The sequence below is a fragment of the Pipistrellus kuhlii genome, unplaced genomic scaffold (assembly GCF_014108245.1).
Source record: "Pipistrellus kuhlii isolate mPipKuh1 unplaced genomic scaffold, mPipKuh1.p scaffold_m20_p_12, whole genome shotgun sequence".
In the NCBI taxonomy this organism is placed as follows: Eukaryota; Metazoa; Chordata; class Mammalia; order Chiroptera; family Vespertilionidae; genus Pipistrellus; species Pipistrellus kuhlii.
Genome location: NW_023425427.1, coordinates 4,762,571 through 4,781,166, shown reverse-complemented (window position 1 = coordinate 4,781,166; position 18,596 = coordinate 4,762,571). Strand labels below are relative to the sequence as shown.

Sequence of the window (18,596 nt, the reverse complement as noted above, 5' to 3'; positions counted from 1 at the left end):
CTTCTGAATAAATAAGTACAATAAAGTAATACAATACTGAACATATTATACATATTATTCAAAACCTCTAGTATTTCATATATCAAAAATTATTTAAAATAATCAAGACTTTTGGTTTCAATTTTAATACTAAGTCTTAGGCTTTTGTTAGAAAAGACCTTAAGTCTACGGTGATAAGGTCACCTTTTGTTAAAATTAGCTGGTCTACAAAAAATATCTATAATATCTAACAAAAATATTTAAAGGAATAATTAAAAACTTGTCAAATATTTAAAGCAATTATAGTGCATTGTCCTTACCATGTTAAATTCTATGATTTCTCTTGATCTAGAGATCTTTTTTAAAAAAATGTTTTTTATTGATTTTTTACAGAGAAGAAGGGAGAGGGATAGAGAGCTAGAAACATCAATGAGAGAGAAACCTCGATCAGCTGCCTCCTGCACACCCCCTACTGGGGATGCCTGCTACCAAGGTACATGCCCTTGACCGGAATCAAACCTGGGACCTTTCAGTCTGCAGGCTGATGCTCTATCCACTGAGCCAAACCGGTTTTGGCTTGATCCAGAGATATTAATATTTTTTAAAAGCATCCTTTATTCAAAGTATATTATTAAAATATGCAGAAAAAAAATTTCACTTCTATTGTATAAATATTGGCTAAACTATAAGCCATTAGTAAGATGTCTCACAGTAGAGACAAAAAGAGACAAGAACCTAACTCCATCATCCAGATACCTGACCACCTCTGGCCACATTTTAGGAATACATACTCTAGAAAAATGTTTCCTTTTTAAAGACAAAACAAAATATTAAACAATAAATAGCTTTAGTGCACATGTGTCAAACACAAGGCCCGAGGGCCAAATCCGTCCCGCCAGGCCTTGCAATGTGGCCCGCACCGCGCTGTCATCACTGCACTCCACTGCGTTTCCATCACAATGACAGTTTATGACTGTTCAGTAAACCATTCGGCCCGCGATTTAGGCTGGATTTTAGATTTTGGCCCCTTCTCTGATTGAGTTCGACACCCCTACTTTAGTGGAATATTTATGTAAAAACTTAAAGAAGAGATAGAAAAAGGACTCTAAACCCACTTCTATTCTTCTATCTCACCACCTAGCTCTTCAGAAAGAAAAAAATGAGGCAAAAAGAAAGAAAGGATAAGAAGTTTAGAGTGCACCATGGAGCAGGTTTCTCTTGACTTGAAATATAATGAAATTCAACCACTTAAGGTAATCCTCATTCTACTGAAAGCTACCTTCTTCAAACCCGAAGTTGTTGTGGGTATGTGTAAAAATACACATACATATTTTTATATATAAGTATGTGTATATATACACACAAATACACATATGTATACCGTATATACAACACATATATTATATATACACATATAAAATATATATATTACTCAAATTCGTACATTAAACTAAAAAAAAGAATTTCAGAAAGGATTCTATGGCTAAAAATTATGAAACATAATATGTAGATAAAATTTTATTCTAGTCACCATAGAATAAGCCAAAATGTCTTCATTTACTTACATGTTTTGGGTCTTCGAAATCCAAGCTATCTATGCCTATATGAAGGTCTTTGATCTCCTTCTGCTTTTTAGCCATTTCTTGCCTTTGTTTCTCCAACTGCATTTCTAGATCCAGAGCTTCTTGGCGTAATTTATTTAGAAGTTGTATCCTATCACTCAACTGCTTGAAAAGAAGGTCTTTCTCTGCTTCTGAAACCTAATCCCCCACACCACAACACACAATTAACAGAGGATGGCATTACTGATTTACAAGTTTAAAGAATTTTTAGAATTTAAAGGTATTCTATGCTCTATCAGTTATTTAAATAACAGTAAAATATAGGAGTTATCTAGGCATTTATATCTTATACTTTTATGCTCTGTATATGTAGAAACTCTTATTTTATAAAAGTTTATGAAAACTAATAAACTTTTATAAAATAAGTAGATAAAAATAAAGTTGTCACTCTAGTATAAGCAACTTGTAAAGTATTAATAGTACCTGACTTTATACAGTACTTACTTTATACTTACTCTTGTTATTAGCATGTGAGGCAAATTAATAGTATCATGAAAAATTTAGATTTATACTCATTTAAAATAACTACTTTTACCAAGCACATTTTGTTTAAAAATTATGTCCATTATTTACATCTATCAATTTGCTATATAAAACTTTAGCCAGTACTATTATAAAACATTCTTATTTAATTATTAAAATCATTCTTGTTAGCTCCTTTCACCTCATCTCCCACTTTCCTTTTCTTTTTAATTCTCATTGGAGGATATTTTTTCCACTGATTTTTAGAAAAGCGGAAGAGGGCAGGGGATGGGGAGTTGGTGGAGGGGGGAGAAAAGAGAGAGGGGAGAGGAGAGAAACATCAATGTGAGTGACACATCAATTGGTTGCCTCCCACACATACCCTGGGACTTAACCTGCAACCAAGGTATGTGCTTTTGACCAGGAATCGAACTGGAGACCATTCGGCGTAGAGTGAGGAGGAGGGAAGCTTCAACCACCGAACTGCACTGGTCAGGGCCATCTCCCACTTTCAATCAATCTTTAAGACCTCTCAGTCAGTTCTACTGCCAAATTTTACCTATAATATAATCAGTGCTTTCTCTCCAAGCTCACCATCGCCTTCCTAGTCTACACCATTATTAACTTTTGCCTGTATAAATAGCCTCCTAACAGCTGCACAAAACTCTATTCTTTCCACCTCTCACTTCACTCTTGCAGTAGCCAGAATGCTCTTATAAAAATACAAGTAGGATCAGCCTCTCTACTACCTAAAGTCCTTCAAAGGTTTCCCATTACAATGAGAACAACTTCAAACCCCTTAAAATGGCCTATGAAGCCTGGCATGGACTTTAACCTCATTTTCCACTATACTCCCTCGGGCAGTAGAGCAAGCATGCACCCCACCAGCCACAGGTTTGACATGCTTGCTGTAGAATCTTTTAGTTTGAAAATCTTTACACAAATTGTCACCTCTGCCTGAAATACCTGTCTCCTAACTCTGTCTTGCTGGTTTTCTCTCATCCTTTGGGTCTCAGCCTAAATGTCACCTCTTCAGAGAGGACTTTGTGAGGCCCCACAATTTAAATTATATCCTTTTTATTGTCTCTTTTAATTCTATTTTTTTCCTACAATACTTATATGGTTTAACTATACATTTCTTTTTTTACTTTTTTACTTGCTTCTTATCTATTTCCTATCCATGATGAAGGGACACATATCTGTTTTGCTCATTTACTCGGGGCCAGTCAGCAATTGCTATACAGTAAGTTTCCAATAAACTTGAATCAATTTGGATTTTACATTCTTGTCCTACCTTTATAGTAATGAATGCAATTACCATCAAAATTTTAAAATATTGATTTTTAAAAGTTGCAAATAACTAAAACCTTTTACACTCTTAAAAACTAAAATGTTTAATACTTCCTTGTTTGAATTTTCTCCCTATGCAATTACAACATGAGTCTGAATTGCTTACTTCTTCATAACACATTTTGTAATTTCTGACTGTATCACTTCCATATTTTTATACACCGTATCTTATATTATTTACATTTCTGCTGCTTGCTCGATAATGGTCATAGCGTAGTAGAAATGTCTTCTGGCTCTTAATCTAGATCCCAGAATCTTAAAGGTAAGGAGTTCTTAATTAAATTAGGAGGTATATCAAGAAGCAACTTCCCTGGGTAATATAGGTGCTCTTATAGTAAAAGTAGACCAAATACATCTTTTTACATAAATCATAAGTAATTTATTTCTATATTATAAATGCTAATAGGATGTCATCAAGATTTGGAAATGCTAATACCGTATCTGACTCTGAAATCTGTTATTCCACAATTAACTAGGCAGCACTAATTTAAGAATTGTTTTACAGGTTTTTGAAGGTATAAAATGCAGTTCATTTTTTATATGTCCTCTTAGCATTGCTGCTTTGCTTTTACATACTTTTTTAAGCTGTATAGCTTCTTCCAGTTGTTTAAATTCTTCAGTAGCTCTTAAAATTTGTTGTTCTGCTTTTTCTATTTCATCATGCAGTTCCAATAGTCGAGTTTGTGCTGCAAATTTAAAACCATGCACACAGACACACACAAGAAAAATCTTAAATTTTCAAAGTTCTACCAAATTTTTAAAATTCACAATAACCTCCTTCCCCCAGTTAAAGTTATAGATTATATTAAATTATACTAGTATATCACAGGAATAAAAAAAAGTAAATTTCCAATGATGGTTTTCCTCTCGATTAATCTTTGGAATCGTTTCATGATGTGCTATATAACTATAATCAATCCTTTAATTTGTGAAGTTCTTAACATAAAAGGAGCTTTATTGGATAATTTAAACACTAAAGAACTGTTGGGAGAATAAGAATTTTATTGGTGAATATGCACTTACACATCCTAAGTTATAATTAGGCTGAAGCTATTTTTAAAAACCTGTGTTAGAGGGACTCAATATCAAGAAATTCACCACTGAAGAGTCTTTCTCAGCTAAAGTGATCTCAAATCAATTATCTTCTACCTCACATTTCCAACTTCCTTCCCTCCCTCTCTCCATGACTCCTATTAAATGATGAGCCCCTTAAAGCTAGTCTGCACAATGTTTAACTTACTTTTGTTTTCCCCTCTGGAGCCTGGAATATAGTATATATCTAGACATGGACTACTCAGTCTCTTTTCTTCCCTCTCCAAGTCAACCACTACTGGCATTCCATATTTTCCATTTAGCTATCAACCAAGAGAAGATGGTGAAAGCCCCATAATGGGCCATCGTTACTAGTGGGATGCATGAAATCAGGTCTGTTTTCTCCTTCTTTCATATCCATGCAGCTGAGTGGGTAAGTGGACTCAAAATTTGTCATTATCAGAGTATCTAAGTGCCCTGTTAGATTGACTACTTCTTTGTGACTTGTCAGGAGGTGGTGAGATCCCCTGAATTAGATGTTTTGGGGTTTGGGGGGTAGGAGAGAAATTTGAGGAGGTAGAATGTGGGACAGGTTGGGAAGAGTCACAGGCCAGCCTCAGGCTCAAGCCTAAGGAGATTGCACTGATCCAGCTTATCCAAAGCCCTGCTTTAGGTTTTGGCTACATGAATAGTAATAAAGTGGTACTTCACTGGCATCAAGTATTACTAATTAGGCTTTTGAATTTATAGCTCCAATGGTGAGAAGGATCTGTTGGCAGGAGCAGATTTAAGCATTCTTGTACCCCTGAATATATTCCCATCAAATTACTCTCATAATAGAATTTTTTTTAAAAAAATCTGCTCAATAAATCACTACTTTTGTTTTTAAACTTTTGATGTAAATAACAACTTAATAAATGCCCTCAGCATGTTAAGTAAAAGAATATACTAGTAAAACACAATTTGCCTACACATTCAACGTTTTTATATTTTTAAAGAATTTAAAATAACTTTTTAAAACCTGCACTTATTTTTCTTTCTTTGTCTTCCAGCTGTATGTCCAGTGACATATGGGCTCTCATGTTCTTCTGCTCATTTATAGGTTGTTCCCCTTCATCTGGCTCCATCTTCTTGATCTTTATTGGCTGGGCTCTATCAATAATGTAACTTTCTCTGGTAAACATATTTCTCTTATATCTGGATTTGCCAATATAAGGGCTTTCATCTGGGGCTTTATCAATTTCAACATACTAAAAGCAAAATAAATGAACAGATATATGGTTTAATAAGCAGTCAAGTGACATTATTCATTTTATTAGTGTAACATATAATAGAACTGCCTAAATTATAATCCTACAAGCCTAGAAGTTAAATATATATATATATATATATGTGTGTGTGTATGTATATATATATATATATATATATATTATTCTTTTTAAAAATATATATTTTTATTGATTTCAGAGAGGAAGGGAAAGGGAGACAGATTTAGAAATATCACTGATGAGAGATCATTGATTGGCTGCCCCTATAGGGGATAGAGCCTGCAACCCAGGCATGTGCCCTGACGGGGAATCAAACCTTGACCCTCCTTGTTCATAGGTTGATACTCAACCACTGAGCTATGCCAGCCAGGCTATTCTTTTATTCTTAGAAAAAAAATTATATATATATATATATATATATATATATATATATATGAATGACTGATTTCTTACAGAGAGCAAGGCAGAGGGACAGAGAGTTAGAAATATCAATGAGAGGGAAACATCCATCAGCTGCCTCCTGCAACACTCCCTACTGGGGATGTGCCTGCAGCCAAAGTACATGCTCTTGACTGGAATCAAACCTGGGACCTTTCAGTCCACAGGCCAATGATCTATCCACTGAGCCAAACCAGTTAGGGCTATTCTTTCATTCTTAATAAACAAAAAAAAAATTAGAGCAAAAACTGGTCTCCAAGGATATCTCTTATTTCTGAAAGGTGAGCTTTAATTGATAAAAGAACTACCTTCAGTTATGTAATTTTTAGCAGTGCTCTTTCAAATCAGAAATCTAGGTACTTTATCTTGGTTTCTTGGCTGATATATAAGTAAAATCTCAGTTTAATAGATTTTAATAACTGCATTTTTAATTAAAGAATATGATGTTGGTTGGAATCACTGGCTCTTAGAAGGTAAGCTGCTTTTTTCTTTTGAAATAATATTTATGGCATTTGTATAAATAATGGTTGACTAATACTGGATCAATGATTATTGAACAATGTATAGTAATGACTATTCCATGATTGTCCAGCAGGCAATGTACTTTTTCTGGAAGTTTAGGTTTAAGGGAGATGATCAGCCATACTCTTGAATGAGGTAATTGAGGGTTGGAAAGCTGCTTTGGGCTATAAATACAGCTGTAGGTAAAGATCCTTCTGGGCTTTTTACCTTTTTTTGATACTGCTCTACTTTCTGAGCCAAATAATTCTCAGATTCAACCAAAATATATTTACTCTGCTGATGCCCTCATAACAAGAAAATAGTGATTATTGATAAACTCCCTTGAAAGTCTCTAACACCTGCCCTCTTCTTGCCCCACTATATGCTGGCTTTAACTTTGGATTACTGAAAGGTTAAAACAACTCACCTCTGATGGATAATAATTTAGTGGCTCAAATTTGGCATCAATTTTATAAAAGGCCAATTCCTGTTCCAGCTCATACTGTTTCTGACATGCTCGCGTTAGTTCCATGGTCTTCTGTTTTAGCTATTGGCCCAATTTGATATGAGACAATATACATAGTGTCAGTAAGTTAGTATAAAGGTACAAAGGTACAATGGTACAATGGTTCTAATCATAATTAGTAGATTATTTTAAACCCCACAGCAAATAGCACAACATTCAGAGCATCCTATCATAATTTTAAAGTATTATAAATAAGGAAATACAAAAGTATCACTTAATAAGAGATCACATAAAAGACCTTTGAAGTTTATATGCTATTACAGGATACAATGAATGAAGGTTTTAAAAATTTGCCTTATCCAAACATGAAAATACCTCTGTATCAATTTTTTAAGTAACTAGTCTGTTAAGTACTTGCTTCCTGATTTCCCAATAATTAGCACTAATTTAACTCACTCTATGATTTTAATGATAGCTTCAAATCATGCAAGGAAATGTTACTTAACATCAATTATAAAGGAATCAGGAGGAGAAATAATAAGGATGAAACTAAGAGTTTGGTTTTAACTGCTCTACTGCTATTGCTGTAATACTTTTGCAAATGGCATTTCAGTTTTAAGTGTTCAGAATAATATTCTTTGTAATAGAGGGTAAGGTATGTGAATTAAGATCAATCAGATCCAAATATGTAACATTAAATTTTGAATAAAGTAATTCTACTATATATATAACTTTTTAGTTATTCTTAGAAATTTTTGGAGCTAGAATTTTAAAAAATGATCCAACCTAATTCTCTAAATTTGTAAATTAAAAAATTGAGTCCCAGATTGGTGAACTGACTTGTCAAAGTCACATATTAGATTAGTGGCAGAAGCTAAATAGTTTATTAACTATCAGTACCAGTTCCCTTTCTATTACGCCGATCCTTTGAGTTCATTTCAAAGGTCTACTAAGTGATTTGCACTTTTTTTTGGGGGGGCCAGAGTTTGATAGTAGATACCAGACCAAAAACCATGCATAAAAACTCTATTCATATAAAACTGCAAGCTCAAGAGAATAAAAAATAAACAAATATAAACATTTTACAAGGCCCAGGGAATCAAAGTCGTGCATGATTTAACTTACAGTCACCTCCTGATTATCCATCAAAGGAAAGTAATGCTAAGCTGGATAAGAGGTAATCTTGATCGAGTGTCTCCATGTGCCAGACCTGTGCTAAGCATATTACCTGTGATTTCTCACTGAGTCTTCACAAGTACCTTATGTGATTATAAAAGCTGCACAGAGAGGTTAAATATCTTGCCCAATTGCACAGCATATTGTGGAAGAGGCAGAGTTCAATTCTAAGTATCCTGTTTTAAAACCTAACACTGCCTATTTACTATGCTGCCTCCAATGTCCTGCTGCAGGGTTTCTAGCACACTTCCCACATTGATGCTCTTCCAGTGAATGCTCATAAGTCTTCAAGTTTCAAGAAAGCAACTCACAACCAACAGTATCAACTAATCTTGGGCTTCTCTCCTAAAGATCACTGGCAATAGGGCCAAACAATGGCAAATATGACTGGAACCATGGAGAATGCATGGACTGGTCTCTGCAGGCAAATAATAATAAATACTCTATGCATCTTAAAGCACCTTTGTGTTTTTTATGGCATTAGGTTTAGCATACAGTAAACATTCAATAAATTCCCATTGACAAAATACATAAATAAGAGCAAATTAGGAGTCAAAGGACCTGGGAAGTAGGCTAGTCATAGTATTAGCTGTGGATAATCAAGAGCTGACTGAAGCTAACATTTTTACCAACAGGAAAATAATACAAATTCTTTCCCCCAACATTCAAAGTCACTCTCCTATATATACATTCATTAAAAAAAAAAAAAAACAAAAAAAAACAAAAACCACAAACATACACAAGCACATTTCTTGGACAGACAAGCCAGTTTCAAAACTTAAAATGTACACAAGCATATTAATACAAGTTATCATGCAAACCATGAAAAACATAGTGTACAATTCAGTCCTGAAGGAGCTACCTTGAAGGAAGAATAAAGAATCAGCAGAAAAGTGTCTGCAAGAAACCAAGACAAAAGCTAAATGGAGAAAGAAGCAAACAGAAACCATCGCTTGAAGAAATCTAGAGAGTGAGGCTGTAATAATGTAAATGGCTCTTTACTGACAACTTACCTAAAAAAGATAGTTATTAGTACTTGCATTGTTCTTACATGGACATATTTTATTATCATTCTACGAGTTACAGATTTACCACCTTCCATTACTTAGCTGGATTCATTTCAAATTATTTTCACATTCATTAAGTCCTCACAACTCTGAGAGACTGGCAGGACACATAAGTCACCCTCATTTTTAAAATGAGGAAATTAAAGAACAGGACTTAAGTAACTTTCAAAAAGACAAAGACCAATATTAATGTTAAAGATAATCAAAGTTAATATTTGTTAGTGGCAGGAGAGGGGGCTACTGTAGTTTAATGGTCACCAGAAGTTTTACTTCAATGTTACTACATTTCTTTTATAGGTTGACCTATTACATGAAGAATTACTTTATGAAACTAGAAAACATTATAAAACTGTAGATGGTATTAGCATCAGATATTCTACATAAGAGAATGGAAAATATTGTTCAAATCCGGGCTCAAATAAAACCCAGAATTAAAAAATAAAATAGAACAGTCCTTTGGAATAATAAAAGAATAAGCAAACCAATATAAAAGTGGAAAAAAAAACTTAGAGAATACAAAATAGCTAATAAATACATATTTAATACTGAATTCTCCAACAACTAAAGAAATGTGAAATTAAAGCAAGAAGATTTCTTTTTTTTTCTGTTTTCAAGTTCAAAATAACGTTGTGATTTAGACTAAGGAATTACCAGTATGAATGCATAAAATATAAATATTAACACACGTATGTAAAGTTTTATATGTAGTGTTGTTTCTAATAACAATAAAATGGAAACAAACTAAATATTCATCAATAATAATAGGACACATAAATTATGGAGGATCCATATAATGGAACACAATACAGACTTTGAAAAGAATAAGGAAGATTTATGGGTATTGTATATTATGTGTATGTGCACAGGTATTTGTGTATTATTTTTAAACTTGGAGAGCTGTCCATGAAATACTGTTTTGTAAAAAATAAGGTGCAGAATTAACATATAGTAAGATTTTTTAACTCACAAAAATAATCAAAGGTATATACATTTAATTACATACCTATGTATTATGTAATTACATGTATATGGTATAAGCATAGAAAACAAAAGATATACATTAACATCCAGGCAATGGTTAGAAGAATGGTTACTTTCTACTGTATACATTTATGTTGTCAGAATTTGTTAGAATAAACATATTAACTTTGTATACAAATATGTTCTTAAATGGTTAATAACAAAAAATGACACGAAGAAGAGCACAGCCTATCTTCTAAAATAGTTACAGAAAAAACAAAACAGCAAAAACCACTGAATATTTACAAAACATTTATTCTTAGCACAAACATATGAACAACATATAAACAAATATGAGAAAACTAGACAACTATAATAATCCATAATTTGGAGGTAGCACAAAGTTATAAAATACAACATTTTGCCAAGGTTTTCAGTGGCCCGACTAATATGCACCAGGGAGTCAGCATACAGAAATTATAAGATTTTTTTTTATCGTAATAAAAGATAAATATCCTATATTACAAAAAAGATTGATAACTCTGGAAAAATGTTTAAATGCTCACAAATGTCAAGTGATACCACAGGAAGTGGGGGGGTTTTGTGTGGTTTTCTTTATTAATTTTAAATAGAAATGTTACGTGATGGCATAAAGAGTTCACTACAAAAATAAAAATGATTGTCACATAAGTTTCCAATGATTAAAATGTTCATCAACACAATCTATTTTATTACGGAATGGAGAGCAACAGATGTATGTATAATATAAAACCATTGATAATCAACAAATTGTGTGTGTGTGTGTGTGTGTGTATGTGTGTGTGTGTGTGTGTGTGTATATATATATATATATATATATATATATATATATATATATATATATATAATATGCCTTCAGAATACAGCTGACATATTTAAAAACTTACTTTTTTCCAACACATACTGACACTATTATATACTATCTTTATATATAGGTTCATCCTTATTATACTACTTTATAGCATGCTTAAAAAAAAGTATTTTATTGATGTTTTTACAGAAAGGAATAGAGAAACATCGATGAGAGAGAAATATTGATCAGCTGCCTCCTGCACATCTCCCACTGGGGATGTGACTGCAACCAAGGTACATGCCCTTGACCTAAATCGAACCTGGGACCCTTCAGTTCGCAGGCCGACACTCTATCTACTGACCCAAACCAGTCAGGGCTAGCATGCTGTTTTTAATAGCAATATATGTTAGACATCCTTTCATATCCATGACATAGAGCTCTATCTCATTTTAATATTAACAAGATAATTCTACCACATAGATATCCAGAGAGATTATTTAGTTACTCTCCATATTTTGCTAATATAAACAATATTCCAGAGAATGTCCTTGTGTGTGTGTGTATACATATATGCATATGCATATTTATATGTGTATGTATGCAAATATACAATAACTTTACATATTCCTGTTACCATTTCTACAGAACATCTTATTGTAAATATAATTATATAATGTTATAACAAATATATAATAATAAATAAATATTATAATATATAAACACATATATTTCCAATATGTAGGACTTAGGTATGTCCATTTAAATTAAGATAATTTTGCCAAATTGCCTTCTAAAAGTTTTGTACAGTCTTATCAACAATGTTGTTGTTAAAAATATATACACATCTATGGGTAGTCTGACCAGCTTTTCAGAGTAAGAGGTTTCACTTCCCTCCTTTGTTCTAGTTACTGCACTTCACATAGTGCAGTTCAAGATAGCATTCATCTTTTGGGCAGCCATATCATAAAGTACCAGCCAAATACAACTTGTAAAATCTTTTGCACATAATTCTGTTAAACCACATCTTCCTCATTCTGTAGTCAGAAAGTTGTGTTTTTAAATCAAAAACAAAAAAATCTCTACTTCAAGATAACATAAATAGTCAAAGCAATGTAAAATATGAACTTACCAATTCATTTTTGGTGTTTAGGTTACTCTCTAGCTCCTCACAGCTCTGTTTTTGTAACATGGCCTCCTCTTTTAATGATTTGTTTAATTTATCTTGATTTTTAATTTCCTCCAAGAACTTTGTTTGTTTACTCTTCAGCTCTTCAGTTTCCATTATCTTCTTTTCCAGATCTTTTTCCAATCTTTCTACTTCTTCTGCCAATACAAATTTAATAGTTTATTGAACATTACACTTTCTATTGTAGTTGAAGAAAGGTAAGAATATTACTTAACTAAATACTTAACTAAATTACTTAGAATATTATAAATAGAATTCTACTTTTAAAATTATTCACTATGAGCCCTGGCTGGTGTGGTGGCAGGTTTGATTCCCAGTCAGGGCACAAATTGGGCTGCAGGTTTAATCCTTGGTCAGGTGCATATGGGAGTCAGGTGCATATGCGGGGCAACAGGTCAATCTCTCTCTCTCCTGCCTCTCTCTAAAAATTCATTTTAAAACATTTTTCACTATGAATAACGTGTGTGTGTGTGTGTGTGTGTGTGTGTGTGTGTGTGTGTGTGTTTTGTGGGGGGAAAATACTTGAACTAGAGTGATTTAATTAAAAGGTAAGAAGTCATAATTTGGATAACAATTTTAAAGATAACAGTTTTCTTCCAAGTATTTGATTCAATTAGTGTATTGATAAATGAGGTGTTTTTTCCCCCCCATTCTCTTATAAAAAAAATATGCGATTTTTTATTTTTTATTAGTAATTACACATTAAAGGAAGCTGAAAGCATGTTTACAAAATACTATGCTATCTTAAAATCCTTCAAAGGCTGCTCCCCATTATGCTCAGATAGAATCCAAAAAGCCTACATGAAGAATGACAAGGCTCTTCCATGATTTGGTCCCAAACTCCCTCTCCAGCCTCACGTGCAAGTACAACTCACTGCAGCCTTTCTGATATGATTTTAATTCTTCAAATTTGTAATTGCTCTTCTCACCTGAAGGCTTTTATTCATACCTTCCACTTGGAACTGTCTTCTATCTACAACTAGCATATTTTGCATCCTCCAGGTCTTCGTTTTAGAAATATTTTGAAAAGTCTGCCCTAACTCTCCCTTGGCCCCAGGTTAGATACTTCTCAGGAATGCTCTCAGACCATTCTGCACCTCTGCTATGCCCTTCATCACACAGGGAATTGTACAATATGATCAAACAGTTTTTCTATCTGCCCTTCCCACTAAAGCTTTGTGAAAGTAGAAACTGCACCTATCTAGCTCACCAGTGAATTCCAAGAGCTCAGTACATTAAAGGCTCTTAATTAATATTCCGAATCATAAATAAATCATAATTTAAACATTTTCCCCAAGACCATATTTATATAATGACTTTTCTTTGCATTATTTATATTCTTAATGATTCTAAAACATAAATTTCAGGGTAATAAATGTGGATTTAAGGGGAATTCCAAACTAATACAAATTTATATTTCTCAAGTTTTGGTTCAAACCATATGAAACCTTCATTTTTAAATATATATATATATTATTGATTTTTTACAGAGAGGAAGGGAGAGGGATAGAGAGCTAGAAACATCGATGAGAGAGAAACATCATCGACCAGCTGCCTCTTGCACACCCCCTACCGGGGATGTGCCCTAAACCAATATACATGCCCTTGACCGGAATCGAACCTGGGACCTTTCAGTCCGCAGACCGACGCTCTATCCACTGAGCCAAACCAGTTTCGGTAAAGCCTTAATTTTTTTTTATTTTTATTTTTTATTATTATTTTTTTTTTTTATTAAGCATGCTAGAATTTATTACAGATTCGAATCTGGACCCAAACCATGGCTGACGCAGCAGCCAGTAAACACCCAGGTAAGAGCCCCGATGGAGGGGCAGTCCCTCCAGAGCGCTCACACAAAATCACAGACAAACACACACCTACCACAGCCAGTCAGGCTCTTCGGAATGGGGGTCCCTCATGGTCCTGGCTGGGGATTCCAGTCATGATCCCCAAGGACCACCAGGGAGCCGAGTCCGATGCAATAAACAAAAGAGCCATCTCCATGCTAGCATGGGCTATCCCACTCATGCCGGCAGCATGGCGGAAGAGCTTTTTTTAAAGTATATTTTTATTGATTTCAGAGAGGAAGGGAGAGGGAGATAGATGTAAAAATACCAATGATGAGAGAGAATTATCCACTGGCTGCTTCCTGCACGTCCCCCACTGGGGATCAAGCCTGCAACCCAAGCATGTGCCCTGACCAGGAATCCTGGTTCATAGATTGACACTCGGCCATTGAGCCACACCAGCGGGTGGAACCTTCATTTTTGTAAGTCAAAATAGACTAACATCAATTTCAAATGATTGAATACACAAATTCATTTCCTAACATTCTAAAATGGATATTTCATATCTTCCTCTTTCTCTACAACCCTCCCCCCTCATATTTCTTCTATTTTCTTTCTCAGTTGATGACCTCATATTTCATGACAGAACACACCCCACCAGTGGAAACTTTCTCATTTTCCCCACCATTAAAGCAACAAAACTACCCATACTTGCACATATCTCCTCTCCCTTCTGATGGAGAAAGTGTCCGTTCCTCTTTTATTAAAAGACTTCTTTTTTTTCCTCTGATCTCATCTCCATGTCTTCTCAAGGATCAAAAGAACTGAGCTATGATTTGTCTCTCCAACTCTGCTTTTGAATATTCTTTGTTTCTTTAATTACTAATTTTGAGGTTTATAATATTGGCCCACTTCCTGACGTAGAAGCTATTGGTAAAACTTTTTAAACTTTTAATTTTTTAAAACTCACTTATTAGGCATTAGAGAGAAAATTTCAAATCTTAACCCAAATGTCTTCTTCCTATTTGCTCTTCCATCTATAATCTAGCATTTGTCCTAACCACACCTTAACTTCTCTTGTGAAGATTATCCTATTTTGCCAATCTAAGGCACTTCTCTGTGCTCATTTACTTCTTCCTGTATCACCAACATTCAACATAGCTGGCCACTTCCTCTCTTGAAACCTTCCTCTCTGGGCTTTTGCAACCCACTATTTCTTGGTTTCCTCCTACCTTGCTGACCTCCCTTTCTAAGTTTCCTTAGCTGGCTCTCCTTCTTGCTCATTCTAACCCCTGCCTGAGTGAATTCATTGATTTTGATGGAATTAAATTATTTTTTAGCTGATGACTCCTAAATTTATATCTCTAGTACTGACCTCTTTGAACACCAGATTCACATTTCTAATTCTTCTTGTCTGTCTCATATTCAAATTCAGCTTTCCAAGGTCTCCCATTTTTATATTTAACATCACCATCCAAGCACTTACTCAAGTCAAATGTTTGGGAATTTCCAATCCATTAGAAAGTGCTGCTGAACCTCCAAAACTGATCCACTGATACCATACCCACCACCTAAATACAAGCCATCAACATTTCTAGCCTAGATTTCTGCAATAGCCTCCTCATATGTCCCTATAGCTCTGTTTCAAATCATTCTCCAGGATGTGAGGGCGATCTGGCTGCGGCATCTGTCACCCCATTGATCGCCAGGGTTGATTCGGCTGATCTGGCTGGCTAGGCAGGTGTCCCCCTCCTCCCTCACCGATCCATGTGCGTCCCTCCCGAAGCTGCGCACTCGGTCGAAGAGGATGACTTTCCCCCAAGAGGAGAGGACCGGTCTTCAGTCAAGGGTATACGAGTAGCTGCGTTCCCCTGCTAGAACCTCCAAACAAGCTCTCAAATCATTCTCCATACTGTATAAAAAAATAATCTTAATATATAATAAACTTACTCATGACAGTTAAAAACTGTCAATGGCTTTGTTCTGCACCTGAAGTCAAATCCAAACGCTAAGAACCTGTGCTATCTCACCCCTCCCCATCTCTCCAAACTTTTTCATGAGCTATCCCTCCATACTGATCTTCTTTCAGTTCCCTAACTCAACAAGGTCTATCCAACCTCAAAGTAAAAGCTATTCCTTTTCCCACTCCATTGTTGCCTTTGCCATCAGCTTAAATGTTACTTCTTCAGAGAGCCATTTCTTTACACCACTTTCCCCAAAAGCAGGTTCTCCTCTACTACTTTATCAGTGTTTACTTATCTTTTGTCCATTTTCTCCACTAAAATGCAAGCTGCACAAAAACCAGTACTATATGCCTTGCTCACCACTGTGTCCTGGGTACCAGATTCAGTGCTGGCTAAATGATAATTTATTAAATCAATTGATTTATAGGCTATTTTCATTTATGGTGCAAATTTTAACAGCATTATAAAGTTCACAATATTTTTTTTTGATAACTTCTAAATTATTCCTCTCCCACCCCCGCAAAAAAATTTTAAAGTTACTTTACCTAAACTGAATCTCTCAAAAGCTTCTTGTCTGTCCTGAGTGGTTACTGGTTGACCTTCCAAACTTTCTAGTGAACGGAGGTGAAAAATGGTAAACTGGAGATAATGAGGAAGGGTCACAACTGGATTTTCAACTAGGATCAGAGAAGTTAAATCTTGAAGTGGTTTCAACCTGCTTACATCTTGAAGCTGAAATGACACATATAAAATTATTGGTATAATTTAAAAATCATAAACATACCTAACAGAAGTAATCCTATACAATAAAAGTCTAATATGCAAATCGACCAAATGGCAGAATGACCAGTCGCTATGATGTGCACTGACCATGAGGAGACAGATACTCAATGCAAGAGCTGCCCCTTGTGGTCAGTGCGCTTCCACAGGGGAGCGCCGCTCAGTCAGAAGCCAGGCTCAAGCTGGCGAGCACAGCAGCCTTGGCAGGAGCCTCTCCCCCCTCAGCAGCAGCATTAAAGATGTCTGACTGATGGCCTTAAGCTGTCAGTTAGACATCCCCAAGGGCTCCCAGACTGTGAGAGGGCACAGGCTGGGCTGAGAGACACCCCCCCCAAGTGCACAACTTTCATGCACCGGGCCTCTAATGTCAAATATGAAGTGGGATAAGAAAGTGATACAAAATTAGAAATAATTGTTAAGTATTTATTGAGTAATTTTCCTGTTGACATCAGCTAATGTTTAGTACTATCTAAGGATCAACTATTTGAGGAATATTTGTGGCAAACTTTGGATTTATGACTCTCTCTTCTTATCAGCCCATAAGCCCTAAGAGTTCCAAGGTTATGCTGTGAAACATGGCAAGAAGCTTAGGCTCTGAGGGTCGTGGGCTGTCACTTTATCAGATCTTATAAAGATGAAATAAGAAAGCATAGACAGTGTTAACTGCACAGCATTAAACGAGTGTTGTTTATTATTACTAGATTCCACTAACAAAGGTTTAAGGAATACAACCTTAGAGTTGCTGTTTTAAAGTATTTTTACATCTATCATTTCATCTGAGCTTATAAACATTCCTGTAAAGGAGGCAGGGTAGAAACTGTTTTCTCCAAGTAAACAGTGAGTTTTTTAGAGAGATAAAGCAATTCTCCAAGGTCACAGAAGGCAAGTCTACATACATATTAGAAGGCACATCTTTTATTTTCTATTTTAAGACTGATGTTCTTCAAATTACAAAAGATTGTTCAAATTTTAATACACTTAAATATATTAATGTGTTTACTTAGTAATGTTTATTGAACATGTAACTGTACATCAAATAAAATCATAAATTACACTCAACAGAAAAACATACATCATTACCAGATTATGTGAACCATGATAAAGTCCCTCTACTATAAAAGTTAGTCCCAAAACTATTATTGAGATTAATTCATACATTTGAAAAAAAGAAATCTGTTCCAGGCATTCAGTAGAACAGATTTCTTTTTTTCATATGTATGAATTAATCTCAATAATAGTTTTGGGACTAGGTGTATAATGGTTTATAATAATAGTTTCTGGTACAAGGTGTATGACTTTAAGAGACTTAACTTCTCTAAGACTTTACTTAAAATGGGAATAAAACTATACTACCTAACTCAGAGTATTTCATAAAAATAATTCTTGCACTCTCTCCTTAACAATAGTGTTCTCAGTCTCAAATAAAATGAAAGATGTGAAAATGTTAAGAGGTCAACTCTCAGTTACCATGGAACCATGTAAAACCAGAACTGCTTATATTTAACTAGAGGCCCAGTGCACGAACCCCCAGGGATAGGGCCGAAACAAGCAGTCAGATATCCCTCTCACAATCTGGGACTGCTGGCTCCTAATCGCTCACCTGCCTGCCTAACTGAATGCCCCTAACTGCTTCTGCCTGCCAGCCTGACCACCCCCTAACTACTCCCCTGCCAGCTTGATTAACACCTAACTGCTCCCCTGCCAGGCTGGTCGCCCCCAACTGCCCTCC

At 34.9% G+C, this 18,596-nt stretch overlaps 1 protein-coding gene across 3 annotated transcripts in view; it reads right to left on the bottom strand.

Moving 5' to 3' along the window:
- CNTRL (centriolin) overlaps positions 1-18,596 on the bottom strand; it is an 87,261-nt gene that overhangs the window by 54,280 nt on the left and 14,385 nt on the right. For 2 of the 3 annotated variants that reach the window (XM_036432862.2, XM_036432863.2), the window contains 7 exons: positions 16,633-16,819; positions 12,283-12,476; positions 9,157-9,213; positions 7,080-7,199; positions 5,467-5,695; positions 3,990-4,099; positions 1,545-1,739 (listed from right to left, as the gene is read on the bottom strand). In XM_036432862.2, coding sequence (XP_036288755.1) covers positions 1,545-1,739; positions 3,990-4,099; positions 5,467-5,695; positions 7,080-7,199; positions 9,157-9,213; positions 12,283-12,476; positions 16,633-16,819 — 1,092 coding nt within the window. The remainder of the gene's footprint in view (positions 1-1,544; positions 1,740-3,989; positions 4,100-5,466; positions 5,696-7,079; positions 7,200-9,156; positions 9,214-12,282; positions 12,477-16,632; positions 16,820-18,596) is intronic. The other variant, XM_045579875.1, reaches the window with a different exon arrangement.